General features: G+C 47.4%; 1 protein-coding gene across 1 annotated transcript in view; it reads right to left on the bottom strand.

Annotated features, from left to right (window-relative positions):
- LOC144174886 (dynein heavy chain, cytoplasmic-like) overlaps positions 1-19,424 on the bottom strand; it is a 408,801-nt gene that overhangs the window by 24,307 nt on the left and 365,070 nt on the right. Inside the window, exons 70-73 of the mRNA XM_077703850.1 lie at positions 18,991-19,115; positions 18,051-18,154; positions 4,947-5,209; positions 4,419-4,515 (exon numbers count right to left, since the gene is read on the bottom strand). Coding sequence (XP_077559976.1) covers positions 4,419-4,515; positions 4,947-5,209; positions 18,051-18,154; positions 18,991-19,115 — 589 coding nt within the window. The remainder of the gene's footprint in view (positions 1-4,418; positions 4,516-4,946; positions 5,210-18,050; positions 18,155-18,990; positions 19,116-19,424) is intronic.

The raw sequence follows: 19,424 nt of genomic DNA, 5'->3' as shown, positions 1-19,424 counted from the left end.
GATAATTTTAGCAAGTTTTGTAGCACTAACTAAATAGTATGTTTTGTGGGGATCCTTTAGTCTCTTCACGGGAGCGAAACCTTTAGCTGCACGTGGTGCGCGCGCATCCGCCCGCGACATACGTTGCAGCGGGCCCCAACCGCCCTGCCGCCACCGCCGCTCCTCGCCAAGGAACCTGCCTCCTTTCCCCCACACTAAGTGTGTCGCACGCACTTCGCGGGGCTCTTGGAAGGGGGAGGTGTGGGGATAGAGGAGACCGGAGCCGGAGAGAACCAGGGCACCGTTAGTCCTAACGTTGGCTCGTCTCCTCTCCGCTGCGCCGTTCGGTTGGGGCCTTTGCTTTGGGGCCTTTGCTGGCCCTTTGGAGCCTGTCGTCACCTTTGTCGGTGAGTCGAACTCGTCACGGCGTCTCCCTTGTGGACCCTGCAAACCGCTTTGGGGCATTTTGGATGGGTCATTTTGCGGGCGTGGTGAAATCCCCTGTATCCCGCATCGGCCCTCTTAGTCCCACCATGCCCACAGCTTAAAGGGGCACTGACACAAAAATTTTGCATCTTGTTTTTTTTTGTTGCGATAAGTAGCTAGTGACCTACTTATAACCTGTAGAAACCTCATTTGCTTCAGCGTGCGACGGTTGTTTAATTAGAGGCATTTTCAATGCGGCCAGTCGCAGTTTCGGTTTCAGCGAGTGCCGCGAAACGATGGATTTTGTGGATTTTGTGTGAACAAAGCTGACCACGTGACCGTCGGAGGGATATCACAGAGCAGAGCCGCCGTAGCACTGTCGAATCTGCATCGACGACAGTTTCTGCGAATGCCCCCGCGTACTGATCTCGTGAGGCGCTTAATTAAAAAGCGACCGTGGATGTGACGCAGGCGCTGCGAGTGCAAATGCTATTGCGGCTAAAACGACGCGCGACCAGCGCGACGCTCGAGACGGTGGGTGGCAAGACGCGCGCTGGGAGCAGCCGGCCGGTCTGCCTACAGGTCCGCCTACAGATGTGTTCGGCTCAGCACTGCGGCGGATATTCGAGTGCCGCTCTCGTAAGCGGTGCAGATGACAATTTTTAATTCAACCCGCCATCGCATCATTAACTCCTTTCTCATGTAAGCCACCATGGTCGGGACTTGGGGACAATTTCGTGCAGCGGTAACAAGCTATCACTCGAGCTACTTGCGCTGGCCTGGGCCACTTCGCGGCCGTGGCCGCCGCCTGCACAGCGACCGTGCGGTTAGCTCAGTGAGCTGTTCGTGCCTTCGGCGCGTTTTCGCATCCAATGGCAATAAACAGTAATAGAAACAGAGTGCCTGGAATCGCTGTAGAACTTTGGTCGCGGCCAGCTGCCCGATTAGCTTACGAAATCACGGCGCCTCCGCTGCCTCCGCCGCCAACGATCGGGTCGTTCGTTCTCGAGAGCAGAAGCTCCGCACCCCGGCCCTCCGATTGGAGCGGCGAGCCGGGCGAGCCAGCTAAAAACGCCGGTAGTGCGGAAGCGGCAAACACAAACTCGTGACGTGTTTGGATGTTGTTTATTTACAATTGCGCGTGGTCCTCTGCTGGCTGCTCGGTTGCGTTTCGCACACTTCAAAATTGATTTTAAATATGTTCTAGGCTGTATTCGCCGCTGATATTTTGCAGATGATGTATATGTGTTCCCACCAATCTATCTCTGAAGTTATCTCGCCTTCAAAATTTTGTGTCAGTGCCCCTTTAAGGGGGGACGTGGCTTTCAAAATCAACTTTTTTATTTCTTTGTGGATTTTGATGAAAATTGGCACAGCAACTGGAAACGCTTCCGTGATAACACCATAAAAATTTCAAGCTAATATTCTGAAAACTTTTTTATGTATTAAATTTTCTTTCTGTTCCGCTTGTACCGAGCTTGAGCGGCTTATAAAACATGATAGAAAATTTGTTCGAAGTGCTTTGCATTCTCAAATGAATGGACGAGGTCGTGACAGTTTTAGAATTTTTTTTTTACAACACAATGTTTTTTAGTTTTCATTTTTTTAGAGGTTAATGTGCAATAGGCATGTTGACTGTGAACGATTATGTGAATAAAAAAATCACAAAAAACAAATCTGGAAAACCAAGAGTGTCACGACCTGAACTGTTCATCAAGGAATGTAATGCAAGAAACGGAATCAAAATTGACCCAGCGGTCACAAAGAAATCCCTGGTACAAGCGACACAGGTGGCAAAAAAAACTGTTTTGAGAAAACGGCTTCCAAAGTTGCAACATAGGTTTCACTTATCAAAAGTCGTCACGGTTGTAGCCTTTCATGTCCTTTTGAACATGGGGCTTCTGGAATGCCTTGCCTTGAAATTGGAGTGCCTTTCACAGCCTTTCTCTTTCCAGAAAATATCATTTTCAGCTCCTCTGTGAAGAGTACATACCCCACTTTGCAGATCAAATGAAGGGGGAGATAGGTTTCAATGGGCTTTCAATGCAAAGTAGGTTAGCTGGTTGGCTGTATCGCACTGAACAGCCTCCTTTTGCAGTGTTGTCACCATGGCAACAAGTTAAGCATTTTTTTTACTTAAATTTGAACATTTTTGGCTTTTTTTTATGTTTTATCATCTTGCCTGGCACAGCAACTTAGTACTCATACGTGCAGGTGTTCATTGCCAAAAGTTTGCATACCACAAGGATGAAAATGAGCTACTTTAAAGCTTGGTAGAGTATTCTGCATAACTCCCAACTTCAATGCAAGAGCATATTTTTTTACTACTTTTGACATTCAAGGCATCCAATATTTCTCGCAGCAAAGCCAGTATGCCCTGAGCGCAATGGAATCAATAATTTCACTAAAAAATCACTGTTAAATGCTGCAACAAACGTACATTTTTAATGCAGAGAACATATTTTTATTCCTATATTACTAACTCAAACCTGTTTGCATGAAAATTACAAGTGCACGGGAAACGTTGCGCAAGAAAGGCGATATGGCTCGCGCGCATCTTAGCGCACGCTTACCGCGACATATCGAACTTTGATTACAGCTGATATGGCTGGTCAGGTCGCTTTTAAGATTAAATCTAACGACGCAGGCATTAATTACAACTACTGGCGTTCAATCGTAACCGGTTGCCCAGTCATGTGCTGCCCCAATGCGCGTCGGCTATGCCGTGCGCGCCGCAGCGTTTGACGCGTCGACCGTTTCTTTCTCAAGGCTAGCGAGCCCACAGTCAAAACACAGCAATAACTAAGCGTGTAAACATCGCAAACCCGACCAAAAGTTCACTTCACGAACCGCTATTGCAAGCGCGCACACCGCGTCACCCTCCGGGGTCTGGCGACGGTAGAGTCACGCGCACCACGAAGCGTTCGATGACCTCCTCCTTTCGAGCCACACAACTTCCCGTAATCTGGCTCGTTATCTCCAGCATTCCCACCGCGATAACGTCCGTGTTGAATGCCATAGATTGAACAGAAACTCGGCCGAGCGAAGCTGCGAAAATGAACTCAACCCGCTCGCTACGCAGCTCAGGCGGCCGCCATCTTGCATTGCGCCCGTGACATCCAATCAAGAGGGTCGGTGTTCCGCGCCCCGACCGAGGACCAATAGCGCTTCAGCATCTATTTCTAGCTTCGTTTGTGCGTCGTTTCTTTTCTGCCGTTTGTGCGTTTGTGAATGAACGAAGATAAAAGAGACGAGCAGAACCGGAAAGACGATCGCTCGGCCGATCTAACCATATCAAAATGGCCGCGCCCGGTGGCACCGGTGCGGAGATAGAGCGCTCCGAAAATTGCCGTTTTTTCGCCCTTTTGCGCTGATAGTTTGTCACCGCGCCTGACAAAAGTATTTTTTATGCCACTTTGCGACGCTTTTCAGCCTAAAAACTTTGCAGACGCATAGAATAGGAAACATAGAAGCCGAATATGTGGGTTTCAAAAAAACGATGTTTTGGTCATTTTTCCGAAGTTGAAAGCCGCGTCCCCCCTTAATTGTGATTTGAAAATTATCCTACTTTAGCATAGCACCCATTCGGTCATGACTATGGTGCCCTGGCAGCTTCGTTCACATTTCGTTCAGATGGCACAATTCAATGAGGCAGCATAGTGGGCTCTCATTTTTGATCAAACATGCGTAGCCAAGACTTGTTTTCTGAACACCTCCACTCCATTCTCTTCCTCGCACATTCCTCCAACCAGTGCCACCTGCACATTACCTTTTAACTAATCACCTTTTATGCAGCTTCGACGTGTGGCCACCTCGTTGCTGGCACCACAGCAGCAACAGTGGTGGTGTAACAGACTGAAACCAAGTTCACAGCTACATTTTAAAAATGTGGCTACTGCTTGGTGCATCAAATGCAAAGCAACCCTCAGGACCCCGGCTGGGGTTTTGAGATTTGTTTTGATTGGTCCGCGAGGAGGACACAAGGCCAGTGAAGACAAGGAGAAGGTACACACCCTTGGCAAGATCAGCAATCATGGTTCGATGGTAGTTGGTCTGGCGGCGCTCGCCCCGACAGATGCGCACCATGTCTTCCAGGTCTGAGCGCACCACCTGAATGAAAGGATATAGCACCTTTTTCAGGAGCAGTCTTGATGTGCTAATGTGGAGTCGTTTTCACAATACACCTTTGCTTTGTAGGGCATTCTTTGTGTGTAGCAAGCTCAAAAAACCTACCGTCTCTGCCTCAACACACTAACTAAAACAAGAAAATGCACTCGTACGTCCCCAAGCTTTGACTTTACAATGGCACCAGATCTTTTCCCAGTAATTCCCACATAATATACTGTGCAAATTCAAGTGCAGATCTGTCGGAAAAAAACACAACTAAGCACAAACTGGCCAATTAAACATCTGACCCATGAAAGTTGCTATGGTGCCCTTAACAGGGGAATAACTGCATGTTCATAAAACAGCTGCGAGTGAACATAGGTCAGAACGAATTATCACAGGTCAGAGCTACTTGGAGAAACAGATGTGGGCACCTTGAGCAGCTTGGAGCCCATGTTGACCTCGCGCTCGAGGCAGCGGTACAGGGGGTCGCCAATGTTGTCCTTGGTGCGGCGTAGACTGTTGAGGCTGGGCGGCAGCAGGCGCAGCCAGGTGGTGCCCGAGTGCTGCAGTGTTGCCATCCATGCGGGGCGTCCGTCGCCCACCATGGAACGCTCCCCTTCCTCGGCCGCGTACGCCGGCTCATCATCATCCTCTAGCAGCTGCATCTTGAGCAGCTTCGCTATCAGGTCACTGCCTGCCAGGGGGAAGAGCAGGAGGAGACACGTTCAGGGCATTTGGTGAGAAGGGCATGCCTCGTAGAGGCCGACTGACCCAACGGACAAATCCCCAATTCAGACTGCATTCCGCGACGTCACCGGTTCATGCTTTGAGCGGGTGAACCACAAATAGCGCAGACTGACAGTGCAAAGCTTCTTTTTCATCCATGGTTCTGGCGGAGAAAGGAAGCAAAATACTGCTCTTTTGCCCCGCACAAAGACAGGTAGACTAGCAAACATGCCGCTCTGCTTGAAACAGCAGGCAAAGCGAGACATCCACTAGGCTTCGTCTGTTGAATTCAAAAATGCAAATTTTAGGGGTTTCGCGAGCCTGGGCTGAGAGGCACACTGTAGTGAAGAGCTACAAATTGATTTAGCACACCTAGAGTCCTTTATTGTGAGCCGAAATCTCAACACACGGGGCCTTTCATTTTTCACCATCAGAAAAGGGGCCGGCACAGCAGGGATCGAACCCATGTCCTTGGGCTCAGCAGCACAACACCTTAGCCACTGAACCACCGCGGCAGGTGGCCTTGTCTGTTCATATTTCACGCACCTTCTGAAATAAGCTCATCAGCAGCGCAGTGGTACAGCAGTTTAGACAGGTCGATAATAAAATGATCACTACGGCTTACAGTCTTTCATAGTAGCTTTATTGACTGCAAATATCAGCTTATATCCCGAATAGCCGGGGTCCTCTGTTATCCCGTACATTAGCCCACAAGCACTTCACTTTGCAAACCTCAGTTGCTCCCAATACCATTAAGGTGCTCTCATATGTTCGTCAGCCTCAACTGCACACACTTTCTGCCTTTCCTCAAAAAATTCTGGAACCTCTATGGTGTCTTGGATGCAGGCGCAAGCTTCATCTTCACGGCAGCTTTCCACAAGTTCTTCTATATAAGGCTCCTCTTGCATCACGCCTCTTCTAAATAGTAAAGAATTTACTCTACAGAGCTAAACAAGTTTCCCTTAGTAACAGAGTGTCTCTTGTAACCGTGTCTCTTGTATGCAATGATGGTAACATAATGAACATAGAAGAACCAACCAAAATATTTTCAAATGTCTCATAACCAAATTCTCATTGCCCTTATTACAACACTCACACTTGTGGTTAAGGCTGTCGCATAAAATGAAAAGTTGCCCCACAACGACTATATCATGAATGAAACAAAGCAGGAGGATAGCTTCTTTATGTTAGTTTTATAGGCACCGGACACTGCAGTTTGCGCGCGACTGCAGCGCCGCCTCTCGTCGCCGCTTAGCAACTCTTAGCAACTCCAGCGTAATTGCCATGTGTTACGAAACTCGTCTGATGTGTGTCTTTAGGTCGGTGTAAGGTACTGTTGTTATGTCAACTGTGGTCATGAGAGCAGCAGCACCAGCCATTTGATCAGCAGTCTCATTGCCAGGGATCCCACAGTGACCTGGTTACGGTAAAATTTGGTCCGTGCGCTGCACAAGATACACTAAAACCAGTTTTCGACGCGTCGCTATAGAATTCTGCGCACCTGTACTTGTCCTGCAGGAACAGGAAGTGCTGCAGAATTGCACTCCTGGGTACCCTATTTTTTTCTACTAATGTGAATGATAGGTCGCATGATATAGGATGTGGATGCCATGGTGGAAATAAATTATGGATGGGTGTCTTGTGCATGTCTGAAAGAGGAACCGTGAGTGCAAAAGCCTCCTCCCTAACTCTGAGAGAGAAAGGTAAGGAAATAGATGGCCTGTTTAAAAAGAGTTGCAAGTTTGATGTATTGTCCATGATGGGATTAAAAGGATGGTTGGTAAGGGACACAATCTTAGATGCATATAGCAGATCAACATACTCCCGCTGATGCCCTAGACACCACTTGTCGCACTCGACATAAAGGCTTTCGACAGGGCTAGTGCGGAAAGCGCCGCATGAGAGGCGAAGGCCAAGATGCAGCACTGGGTCGAGCCTTCTCAGTGCGGTCTTTGTCGCCGACCCATACACGACACTGCCGTAGTCGAGCTGAGACCCCACCAACGCTGTGTACAGGCGCAGCAGGAGTTGTTTGTCGGCCCCATAAGATTGATGTGAGAGAACCTTAAGAATATTCATTGTTTTTAGGCATTTACATTTGAGCTGTTTGATATGAGGAATGAATGTAAGTTTTTCATCGAATAAAATGCCTAAAAACTTGTGCTCCTTGTTCACAGGAATTGGCACATTTGCAAGAGTGATGTCTGGGTCCGGGTGGACCCCACGCTTCCTGGAGAATACAACACAAGAGCTCTTTCCGGGATTAATTTTAAAACCATTCTTGTATGCCCAGCCGGCAAGCTTCTTGACGCCGAGCTGGACTTGACGTTCGCAGATGGACATGTTGCATGATTTAAAGGATATCTGGACGTCGTCTACATACATGGAATAAGAGATTGTGGGTGGCAATGCCTTTCCAAGAGAGTTCATCTTAACTATGAAGAGCGTGCAGCTCAACACTCCACCATGCGGCACGCCATTTTCTTGCACATGTACCTTTGACAGTGCAGAACCAACTCTGACGCGAAAGGTTCTCTCCGACAAATAACTAGCAAGAGTGTTAAACATATTACCAGAAACACCGAATGACTTGAGGTCAGTAAGGATTCCATAACGCCAAGCGGTATCATAAGCCTTTTCGAGGTCGAAAAACACAGTTACGCAGTACTGTTTATGCACGAAGGCATCCTTAATATACGATTCAAGAGCTACGAGTTGATCATTCGTGGATCGCCCCGCCCTGAAGCCTGCCTGGCAGCTCTCGAGAAGGCCGTTATACTCCAAAAAGTACACGAGCCTCCAGTTTATCATCTTCTCGAGAAGCTTGCACAGGTAGCTGGTCAGGGCAATGGGTCGATAGCTAGCGGGAGAAGAAGGGTCCTTCCCTTCTTTCAAGAATGCTACAACTATGGCGTCCCTCGAAGACTTTGGAATGTGCCCCGAAAGCCATATCTTGTTGAAAAGGTGAAGAAGTGTTACAAGAGTGTCTGTGTGTAAGTTCTGTATCATTGTATATGTAATGTTGTCTGGGCCTGGAGCTGAGGGTTTACACGTGCTCAGAGCACTCCTCAGCTCATGAAGCGTGAACTCGGAGTTATAAGAGGTGGCTGACCTGTCATTGTCATGTAAAGGCTTCTTTTCGGCCACGAGTCGTGTTTCATGAAGGTGTTTGTGTAGTGTGCTGAACTGGAAACGTGTTGGAAGTGTTGTGCGAGTGTGTCAGCCTGGTCTTTCAGTGTGTCCCCTGTTGTACTAACCAGGGGCAGGCTGTGTGTCTGTTGTCCTTTTAGTTTTCGTATTCGTGTCCAGACTTTGTGTGTGTCAGTGTACGAGTTGATGGAAGTGAGGAAGGTGCGCCAACTCTACCTTTTCGCCTCACGACGCACTCGCTTCCCAAAAGCCTTTGCCCGTTTAAAAAAAATGAGGTTATCTGACGTGGGGTACTGGCGAAGGAAACCCCACGCCTTGTTCTGGGCCTCTCGCGCCCGCCTGCAGTCCTCTTTCCACCCCGGCCTCCGCTGGTTGCGCGGGGCAACAGAGGCGTGGGGAATGGACCTTTCGGCGGCGTCGAGGATGTGCGCCGTGAGCAGTTGGGTAGCTTCTTCAACGTGTAGGTGTGTTATGGACGTGTAGTGTAGTTTGGATGTCTCTGTAAATGTATACCAGTTAGCTCTAGCTTCATTAAACCTTTTATGGGAAGGTGGACTGCTCGGGCCTGTACCTATATGCGTTAATGAAGTGGGGAAATGGTCACTACCATATGGGTCTGTGCCCACGCCCCATTCAAGACATGGAAAGAGAATTGCAGAACCAATAGCCAAGTCAAGATGTGAGTATGTGTTGTGACCTGTGTTATGGTATGTAGGCTGTTTCTTGTTGAAAAGGCATGCTCCAGAGGATGTTAAAAACTTCTCTATCAGGCGACCTCGGGCATCCGTGCGAGAAGAGCCCCAAAGAGAGTTGTGAGCATTAAGGTCGCCTGTTAGGATGTATGGTTCGGGCAGCTGGTCAACCAGCGCCTCGAAGTCAGAGCTCGTAAGTGCTACATCAGGAGGAATGTAGATGGAGCATACCGTTATCAACCTATTAAATATTATTGTGCGGACGGCTACAGCCTCAAGGACGGTGTTCAAGGTGACAGGGTGGCATGCTAAGGATTTGCGGGCAATTATGGCCACACCGCCAGAAGAGTGTGTGCAGCCATCCCTGTCTTTCCTGTATACCAGGTAACTATTCAAGAAATTTGTGTGTTTGGAATTCAGATGTGTTTCATGGACACACATTAAACTTGGCTGATTGGCATGCAGAATCTCATGCACGTCGTCAAGATTATTCAGAAGGCCTCTGCAGTTCCATTGAACTATGTTTTCTCTTCCCATTATGATGTGTTAGAGCTACTGGAGTGTGATTATTTATGTAGGGTCTTTCGGGGCTTGCACTCTTGGAAGGGGTTTTCTGGCCTTCTCTACTGACCTGGACGTCGCAGCCCGTTCCTTCCGCTGCGATGAAAGCCGAAAGGGCTCGACGTCCATGTCGTCATCTGATGGCAAGGGGGTGCCCAGCGGACTGGGCCCCCTTGACGTGGTACCCTTTCGGGTGTTGTTTGCCTGTGCTGCCAGTGCCGAAGGCGTGGGGAGCACCACAGGTGGCACAGGCAGTGAGGCGGGGGAGGGGGTCGCTGCGACTGCCTCCGTCTCCATCTCCGTGCCCTTGCGTGTGCTTTGGGCCGGTGGAGAGGAAGCAGTGGATGCACCGGCATCCCCAACAGACGTTGTTGCCACCACATCCGCTGCTGGGTGAGCGAGCGGTGCGGAGGCAGGTTGGGCTGCCATAGGCAACCCAGGGGGGGGGCGGGGGCGGGACCAAGTCCGACTCGCGGTACTGGGTCCCCGCCGAAACCAAACGCCGCTCCGCCCCCCGGCGAGCTGCGTCGGCGTACCTGCCCAGAGGGAAGGAGGCGAACCTCTTTCGCGCCTCTGGGAAGGTGATGTTTTCGGTTATCTTAAGGTTAATGATTTTTTTTTTCAAGATGAAACTTTTCACATGCGCGAGAGTATGCTGCGCGTGGACCCTGGCAATTCGGGCAGGTGAAGTTGGTTGCAGTGCAGTTTTCGGAGAGATGATCGTGCTGGGCGCATTTGGCACATGTTGTTCTGCCTCGACAGGAGTTGGTACTATGCCCGAACCTCTGGCACTTGAAACAGCGCCGCGGGTTCGGGATGTACGGCCGGACAGAACAATGGATGAAACCTGCGTTGACAGTGTGCAGCGGTCGAAAGTCAGGATCAGATGTTTGGTGGCTATTTCTTTGTTGTCTCTCCTGATGACTATGCGCCTTACTGCTGTCACGCCTTGGTCTTTTAGGCCTTCGAGCAGATCAGTCTCTGTCTCGGTTAGGAGATCTGCCTAAGAGATCACACCTTGACAACTGTTGAGGCTGCGGTGGGGTGTGACCCTGATCTCCAGATCTGCCATGCGGGTTTGTTTCAGGAGGATTGTGGATTGCTGCTGAGTTTTAACTTCAACTAGCACTTCACCAGTTCTGAGCTTTTTGGCGTCATATGTTTTGCCGAAGATACCTTCAAGGTATTTAGAAACAAGAAATACAAATTGAGAGGAAACCGGCTTCGATTTGTCCACAGATTCAATGATCAAAAAACGAGGGTAGTAATCTGGCTTTGGGAGTGAGATAGAAGGCAAAGAAGGAAAAGATACTTCGGTGCGGCCCCTTTTCGGGGGCCGATCACGTCTGGGGGGGGGGGTTTGAAAATGCCATATAGCATAGTATAAAAGCAGGGAGACGGGGGTACTTTCTTCTTTGGCCTTACCCTGGTAGCCAAAGAGGTCCCGGAGCTCCCTGCCTGGTAAACAGACAGGGAGCCCATCCGCCGGAGCTTGACCTGGGCTCTGACGGCCACCGTTCGTGGTTTCTAACCCTCCACCTCTAAACACATCACCACGGTTGGATCCAGCTTATGTTTGGGGGCTCGGGGTCCGCGGTATCGCCAGTACCGTCACCAAGATTGCTTAAGGTGCCCCGTGCGGGGGGGGTTCGGGACAGTGAAGGGAAGAGGTTCAAAATGTGGTAAATTATCCAAGTAGGCTGTCCAGTCGGCTCCACGTGGTCCTGTGTTGTTCTGGTTGTTGCCACTGTCTCTACCGCCATAGTCTTCTTCCTCGCTCGCATCTGTAGAATCACTTTCTTCGCTATCCGATGGAGCCACATTGTTGTCTTCTTCACTAAAATCGCCTTCTCTTTCGCTCAGAGCTTCAGAATTGTCGCCGTAGAAGGCACTCGGCGAGAAGGCGGCCATTTCGCTGCAAGTGGTGCCGAATCTGAGCTGCGCGCACCTCGAACAATCGAAGGGTTAAACCGCGTAAGCCGTGCCATCTAGCGTAAAAAAACAAAGCTGAAATCAAGGCCGTTCTTGCCTTTCTTAAGAGATAGCGCCACATGCACAGTGAGAAAAATGCGCACGCAATTAACTCTTTCGCTACCGCGCCTATCAAAATCGATCAATTTGATCGATACTTTTGGGAGCGCCTTTTCATAGCGTTCCAGGCGTTTCTCGAACAAGTAAAGCTGTTCGGAGTTAGATCAGAAAATGGCCTTTCAAAATCAGTTTTGTTTTCATTTTTGCAACGGAAACGTGATTTTTGACACGCTTTTGAATCACCTGGTTGTGGAAAAGGGGCGTGGTCATCGCGCCTCAATGCTACCAACGAAGAATGCGTGCAACTCGTAATTACTCTGCACCAGCGCTTGTTTTTTGCTATCAGGGCGTGAATGGGGAACTAGCAAACGATTTTCAATCGTCAGGTTCACGCTCTGACAGTAATAATCCCAGAAATCGGCTGAAAATGTCAAGCAGTGCCTGGTTGCAAAGCTTCTTTATGATTTTAGGCAGTTTTATTGCCTTTGCGCAAGTTGTCCTAAGTACTCTGGTAGTTCTACTTACCCCAGGACCATTCCCAAACAGTTTACAACAGTTTCGGTTTCGTTTCTGCATCGCGAAATTCATATTTAGCCCAACTACGCAGTTACCCAACTTCAAGGCTAACTGCCATGGCGCCTGAAGCGTCCGCGACTGATCCTCGAACAAAGCACGCCGCTCCTCATTTCCCCCCACCCTAACCCGATTTCTGCGATAAGAACTTCAGATGCAAGTCAAAAGGTCACACCCAGTCGCCAGATATCTGTTCCGCCGAGGACAGCGCTTCAAACCGGCCTTACACTGCCAGCTGTTCGCCTTCCAGTTTCGTTTTCATGCGAGGGTATATCCGGGTGTCTAATGTTGCTGCTTAGTTGAACTGTCTATTCGGACGAAGTCTCTGATAAGTTTTTGTACTGTTTCATTTGAAAAATGTTAGGTGGCGCTGCAATAGAGGAGGCTCGTTGTGCTGATCTTTTTTAGCGCGCGACTGCTACTCGGCCAAAGATCGCAGGGGACGATTCTAGCTCATCGTACCTCATTTTTGCGAGCAAGGCTACAATTGCGAGTAAGAAGATGATAATAAAGCTCAGCTTTATGTTTTGAGAGATAACTGACCGTGAACGACAACAAACATCAGCCACGGCGTTCCGTTTTCAACTTCATGCATGTTTTTTTCTGCATCGCGTGCTTGTCCCAAATATTGTGCTCGCTGTAAATGCAAATTCAGCCATTGACAAGATGTTTTTACGTTATGTGGGGGCAAATTGGTGCCTCTGATAACGTCAAACCGCCAGATTTATTCCAAGGAACCACCCAAAATTGCACAGTTTGAATTAGAGGTTGGGCTTCACCGCATGACACGAGCACCGTGCGTGCTAACATTTTTTTTTTATATCTGAAAAACTGTTCCGCGCAAGTCGACATTTTTTTTAGGGTGTGTTTTTGAAATGTTTCCCTGCAAAATGTATATTCTAATTTTTTTCTACTACCCGTGGTTTGATATACACAACTCCTTTTTTATCATTTTTTTCGACAACTTGACAAAACTTTTGATTTTGATATTTTTTTTCACAACTATGATATATGAAAACCTTTAAAAAACTGGTGTTATTGGAAATGCCGTTAAATAATCTGCATTTTGTGCTCCTGCAATTAGTGCCTAAATAAATTTTTAGCAGAAAAAAAAATGTTTTCTTGGACCCCCCAAAATTGGTCAATTTTCTGCGGTAGCGAAAGAGTTAAACTGTGAGAAAGCTTGCCGGGCAGTGCCCGACAGCGGACCGGTGCGGCCATGTCGCATTGTTGGGAGGAGCCCGGCAATGGACCGCAAAGGGTTAATGGTCTGGCGAACCCGACACAGCACTTTAAATACTTCAGCGCGCGATAATTAATTACATTGAACAGCCTGAAAATCATTCGTCCAATTTCCCGCGCTTTCAGCCTGAAAGGTGCATATGGCAGAATCCCGGAACACTTTGTGCGGGCGTCAAAACACTGTGGAGGCCAGTGGGGGCGTTGTTTCGACCGCGCCGCCGCCAGAGCTGAACGGCTGAGCTACCTGAAGGTGCTAGGCCTACCATTGCAGCGGAAATTCCATGACCGCTCTCAATAAAAGCCCTGATGGCGACTTCTATTGCGATTCCGGGCTATACTGTCACTTCCTTTCCTGTGTGTGGAACTTTATTTTTGCCAACATGGCCTTTCTGGGCAGCGGTTATGCTTGTAGCTCTGGCTAAGTGCACCCATTTGTAAATGCGCCAGCACCCGCTCGCCGCTTGCGGGGCTGCGCGCGTGAAGTGACGTCACAAGTTTTTGACGAGCGGTGTCCGCATCATTTCTTTTGGCTACCCCGGGATGACGTCACGCTGATGTCCATTTGCTGAGTGCCACTCCGCGTGCTGTTCCGTCGGAGCAATAAAATGAGATCCAATTAAAAGGTGTTCTTAAATTTGTGTCGCAGGCAGCTCATATTTTAGCCAGGGTATTCTGTTGAGCAAAAGAAGCGAACTGTGCAATAATATTAACGCAGAAAATTGGTGTCAGTACTCCTTTAAAGGCCAACTGCACTCAAATTTTCGACAACGTAAAAATAATGTCACCTAACAGTTCATATAAAAAGGGTGCGAAATGCAAAATACTGCGCTTCAAACATCAACGCACGCGACGCAAACGGCTCGCGACATTCGCGTTTTCGGAACTGAAACTGAATAGAAAAGGCGGCCATAGCGGCGGCCGGACGTGACGTACGTGAGGGAACGGAAGCAACCACGCCAGAGCCGGCGGCCGCTCAGAGCCGCCTTCAAATGCGCGTGGTAGCGCCGCGTTTCGCTTTTTTATTTCCACAGAAGAACTTCCACTAACGTTTGCCCATGATAATGGAGTTGGGCGCAATTCCGGCATCCCGTTGCTATCAATCGAGATGAAGTAGACCGCCCGACAGTAATTTTTTCCATCATAATAACTGCCGGAATAGCAATTTTCGGCATTGCAAGTAAAAAACGGACCCTGATTTACAAAGCTATTTGGTCGTATGCGATATCGAAAAGCAGCTTTTATTATAGCCGACCCCTCGGCTATCACGTCGCCCTCTCTGAAGGGAACAAATCGCATGCGTGCGGAGATAAATCACTATTTCTACTATGCATTACAGGCAAACAGCTTCGTGAATATCGGCCCAGTATTTTTTCCCCTGTGTGCACATCGAGAATCGAATTATAAAAGGGATCTGAAACTATAAGCCCGCCTCCAGAGCTAAATGACGCACTAAAACACGAAAACACTTCCTATCTACCGCTGTTTTCTACTTTAACCAGAGACAGGTACTGTTGAAAACGTTTTACTTTAAACTAAACCAAATCTAACGCTCCTTCCCCTTCATCAAAGATTACCTACTTAATCGCGAACAATCAGTGTGCATAGGGGGCGTTAATTCCAACCTTAAAATATTTAATCAAGGGGTACCACAGGGTTCTATTCTTGGGCCCTTACTGTTTTGTATCTATATTAATGATTTGCCTGACTGCCTTGATGATTCCAAAGTTATTCTTTACGCTGATGATACAACTATTTCCATTTCGCATAAATCATTACCTACTCTGATCAATATGTTGAACAAGCAACTGGCTAATGTTGTTGAATGGTGTCGTTTAAACAACCTTATTTTAAATCCACTCAAAACTCAGTTCATGGTTTTTAAAACTTCTCAAAAAGTGCTACCTTTTATACCACAAGTGTCCATTGACCATCATTTCATCCCTGCATCTGACTGTGTGTGTTTTCTGGGCATAAAATTAGACCCTTATTTGAAGTTCACTAATCACATTCTTTACGTTAAACAAAAAACAGCATTTGGTATACGAACACTCATCAAATCTCGTCCATTTTTTTCACTTGAAGCCTTATTGTCTTTATACTTTGCCTTTATACATAGTCACATCACCTATGGCTATACGTCTTGGGGAAATACATATAACACTCATCTTTTGTCCGTACAGCACATTCAGAATCAGGCCATACGCATTATTACCAACAGTTCATTTTATTCTAATGCTACTGCACTCCTTCAGGCTAACTGCATTCTTACTGTGTCTGGCTTGTTTAACTTTCACTTAACCATAATGTTATTTAAACAGCTTAACAAACAGCTTGCGTTGGATTTAATCGATCCTAGATTACTCACTAACACCAATAGCACTAGGTTCGCCCACAATCACAACTTTCTTTTACCTAAATATAACACCAACTATGGCAAAACGACATCGTCCTTCACGGTGATTAAATTATGGAATAGCTTGCCCTATACTCTAAAATCATCATCTTCTTTGCATGCATTCAAACATGAACTTAAAAACTTAATCTTGTATAACTAGGTTGACAACAATAATTAGTTCTGATATTAAAGTGTGCCCGTAATTAGAAAATGTTTGTAAATTTAGGTTTTCTCTCTTATGACATACTTATGTCTGTTTGTGTAACTGATTACTATGCGCTTTGTCGCATTGAGGATGCTTATATGTTTGTTGTTGTTTTCTAGTACTTTCACTATTCACTTTCGTTATGTAATTTTGCTTGCTGTATAATTATTCTTTTCAATGTTATTATTAACCGAGGGTCCCGCTGCAGTCGCCCGACTTTGGGACCCTCGTCTGCATACTACTGACTGTGAACTTTGTTATTTTGAACGAATAATAAACTGAAACTGAAAGTAAATACTTCACTTGGGAATCGAACAAAAATATAATCTATTGTTTAGGAGAGGAGCAGTTTAGTTCTCGCACTTCCCAAATACGACGGCCAATATTTGTGCGGGTGTATTTGTTACTACGAGAAAGGCTGATTTTGGTTCACTTAACAAGGGAGACAAAAGTCGCACAAATGTTTATAGCCGCGTGTACGAAAACTGACAATGACTGAACGGTAACTGCAGTGCAAATAAATGTTTTCTGTGCTGTTTACCTCGCATTATATGCGGATGAAAACGTTTTTTCCGATTTTGCTGCCCCGAATTACACCTCGTATTATACGCGGGTCGGTATTATACGCGGGTTTTTACGGTATATAGGCGATTGTAACGAGCCTCAAAATTATTTTAGAAATTCTAAGATATACAAACTGTTCCTACATTTCTTGGATATGATTCAATATATATATCAACGCTGTACACCAAGTTTTGTATTTTTGTGGGCCCGTCAGCCTAGCGGAACTGACCGCTGTGCCACTCCTCGAAGCCACTAGAGTGTAAGTCGGTCACGCATCCAAGCACACTTTTTTGTGTTCTGACACAAAATCCTTTTCCCTTTAGTGGTAAAAAACTAGAAAAAAAAATCCAGTGTTCTTGAGAAGTGTCGCGCATCGCTCCGTAGCAGTAATCTGACACGAGTGCCAGGCTATCATGAAGGTGATAACGCGATATGACACGGCGCATTTGGCAAAATATCCCCACCGTACGTTTTCCAGACCCTACACATCAATGTGTAAAGCCGCAGTTGTCAGATAGGAAGTCCGTTTTGTTTATAAATACAGCCCAAATACAGCAGACGCAGCTTTCACACAACTCGCCACTATTGCGGGTTCAAATTTCACTCTTGGCGCGGTCTCTGCACGCGAAATAACAAACAATAATAAAATTGAAAAATGAGTTGTCAATAAATACGCCAGATGGCGTCAGTTGTCCACCAGGCGCCGTTTTTAGCTTTGGCGGGACGTTTGAAATCATTGGAACTCCGTGTCCGATGGACGCCGTTTTCACACAACTCGCCACTATCGCAATAGAAGTTGCCATCATGTCACCGAATTTCCACCTAGCCCCTTGAGGCAGCTCAGCCGCGCAGCTCCGGCAGCGGCGCGGTCAAAACAACGCCCCCACCAGCCTCCGCAGTGTTTTGACGTCCGCACAAAGGGGTGAGGTCACGCCAGGGTTCTGTCATATGTGCCTTTCGGGATGAAAGCGCGGGAATTTGAGACAAATGACTTTCAGGCCGCTAAAGTGCTGTTTCGGGTTCGCCAGACCATTGAGCATCAATAAAAGCAATAAAAGTGGAACATAATATTTTCGTGCCAGTGCTCCTTTAATGCACGAAAGTATGAAACCGGGTACAGTGTCCCCAGCTCGCTGCTGGCTAGTTCCCTGCAATTGTAAACCAAAGAAAGGTAACAAAATATTCACCTAGCATTGTGTAGCGAGTAAGGCTTCAGATGAAGTAACACAGTCCCTGTTACACCACCACACGGTGTTACACCACGGTGAGGAAGCACAAAAGCTTCCTCAGCAGAGGAGGCAAACAAAAGTGGCCCCTGCAGCAGCACACTCCCAGCGAACCCACTGCTCCAGTAAAGTTCTGCCGAAATTAAGGAATGGTGCACCCCACCACTCACCCCTGTTGGTGAGCAGCACCTTTTCCGCGTTGTTCGGCAGGCCAAGCCAGGATGGTGTCTGCTGGTCAGTCAGCGACTCAACCCAGTGCAGGAACTGATCGCGCCTGGACATCAAGAACAGGCAGCAGTATTTGAGAGCTAGTCCAAGAGTTAAGCAAGGTGCCTGCCAGCAACTCAAGCATTGGAGGGCCCGTAACAACAGCACAGCAATTAGATAAAAAGAAAAGACTGCAGCACACAATAACATAAATACTAACTGGGTCAACGCGCTTCATGTAAAAAAAAAATGACAATGGCACAGCACCACTTTGGCATGTCCAAGAAAAGCATTTCATCCTGGCGTAATCAGAAGTTGAAATTGTTAACGCGCCGCCGTAGAAAGTAATTATTCCATGAAATTGCGGGATGCTGCACTAAGTTCAAGAAAGCGGTAGCAGACTTCATTCTTGAGTTTTGTGCAAGATTTCTACTGGTCACATCAGAGGCCATTCATAGCAAATAGACTGAGCTCACGCACAAAGGACTGTAAAGGAGATTTAGAAGTCTTCGATGAGCCATTCTATGAAACGCAAGGGCTTTGCCTATCAAGTTCGAACAGCTCTGACGAGTGAGTGCCCATGGCAGACAAGGGCAGGAAATGATGCTTCTGGTGAAGTTTTCAGAACATTTTTAGACAGCTATTTTCATTTCATATTAATGGGGCAACCTATGGTCTAGTTTACATGATATCTGCAAACAATGACAGCAGTTTCCTCAGCCAAGTTCCAGAATAGCAAGCTGACTTGGCACAGGCCCACAACCAATGCCTTTCAGCACCCAACCAGCCTAACAATCTGCAAACATGGTTCATGACATTTTTTTAGTGCCTCACAGAGGGTGAAGAGATTAAATAGCTGAGTATCATCAGACAACTTGTGTTTGCAGAGCCTGAACAGCTCACCGTATTCCTTCGGGACTGGCAATGCCCTTGTCCTTGCTCTCTCCGGCACTGGGCTCGATAAGCATGAAGTCTGGCTCGAAGCTTTTGGCCGTGAACAGTTTGTTGAGGAAGGAGTTCAACAAACGCTGGAGAGAAGGAAACAAAACAAGGAGCACATCAAGAGTACAGTAAACCTCAATATAGTGAAGTCGTTCAAATGTAAAATCGGCCCTTCACTTTCTCAGCGTATTTTGGCGCATAACGCCTTTGCATAACATAACGTGCAGCCCAAAGAAACATCTCAATTATGCCACACTCCCTCAGACAACAAACTGGGCAGGACTCATAAAACCTCCAGCATTTGGTGGCTACAGACTGCACCACGACCTATGGCCAACACTGCTTCTTTCAAAGATAGCTCACACACCTAACTCGGACAGAACAAAAACACACAG

This window comes from Haemaphysalis longicornis, unplaced genomic scaffold (assembly GCF_048455015.1).
Source record: "Haemaphysalis longicornis isolate Haplotype H1 unplaced genomic scaffold, Haemaphysalis longicornis Haplotype H1 scaffold_1, whole genome shotgun sequence".
Taxonomy (NCBI): Eukaryota; Metazoa; Arthropoda; class Arachnida; order Ixodida; family Ixodidae; genus Haemaphysalis; species Haemaphysalis longicornis.
The sequence above is the reverse complement of the archived record's forward strand: the minus strand, read 5'-3'. Positions and strand labels throughout refer to the sequence as shown.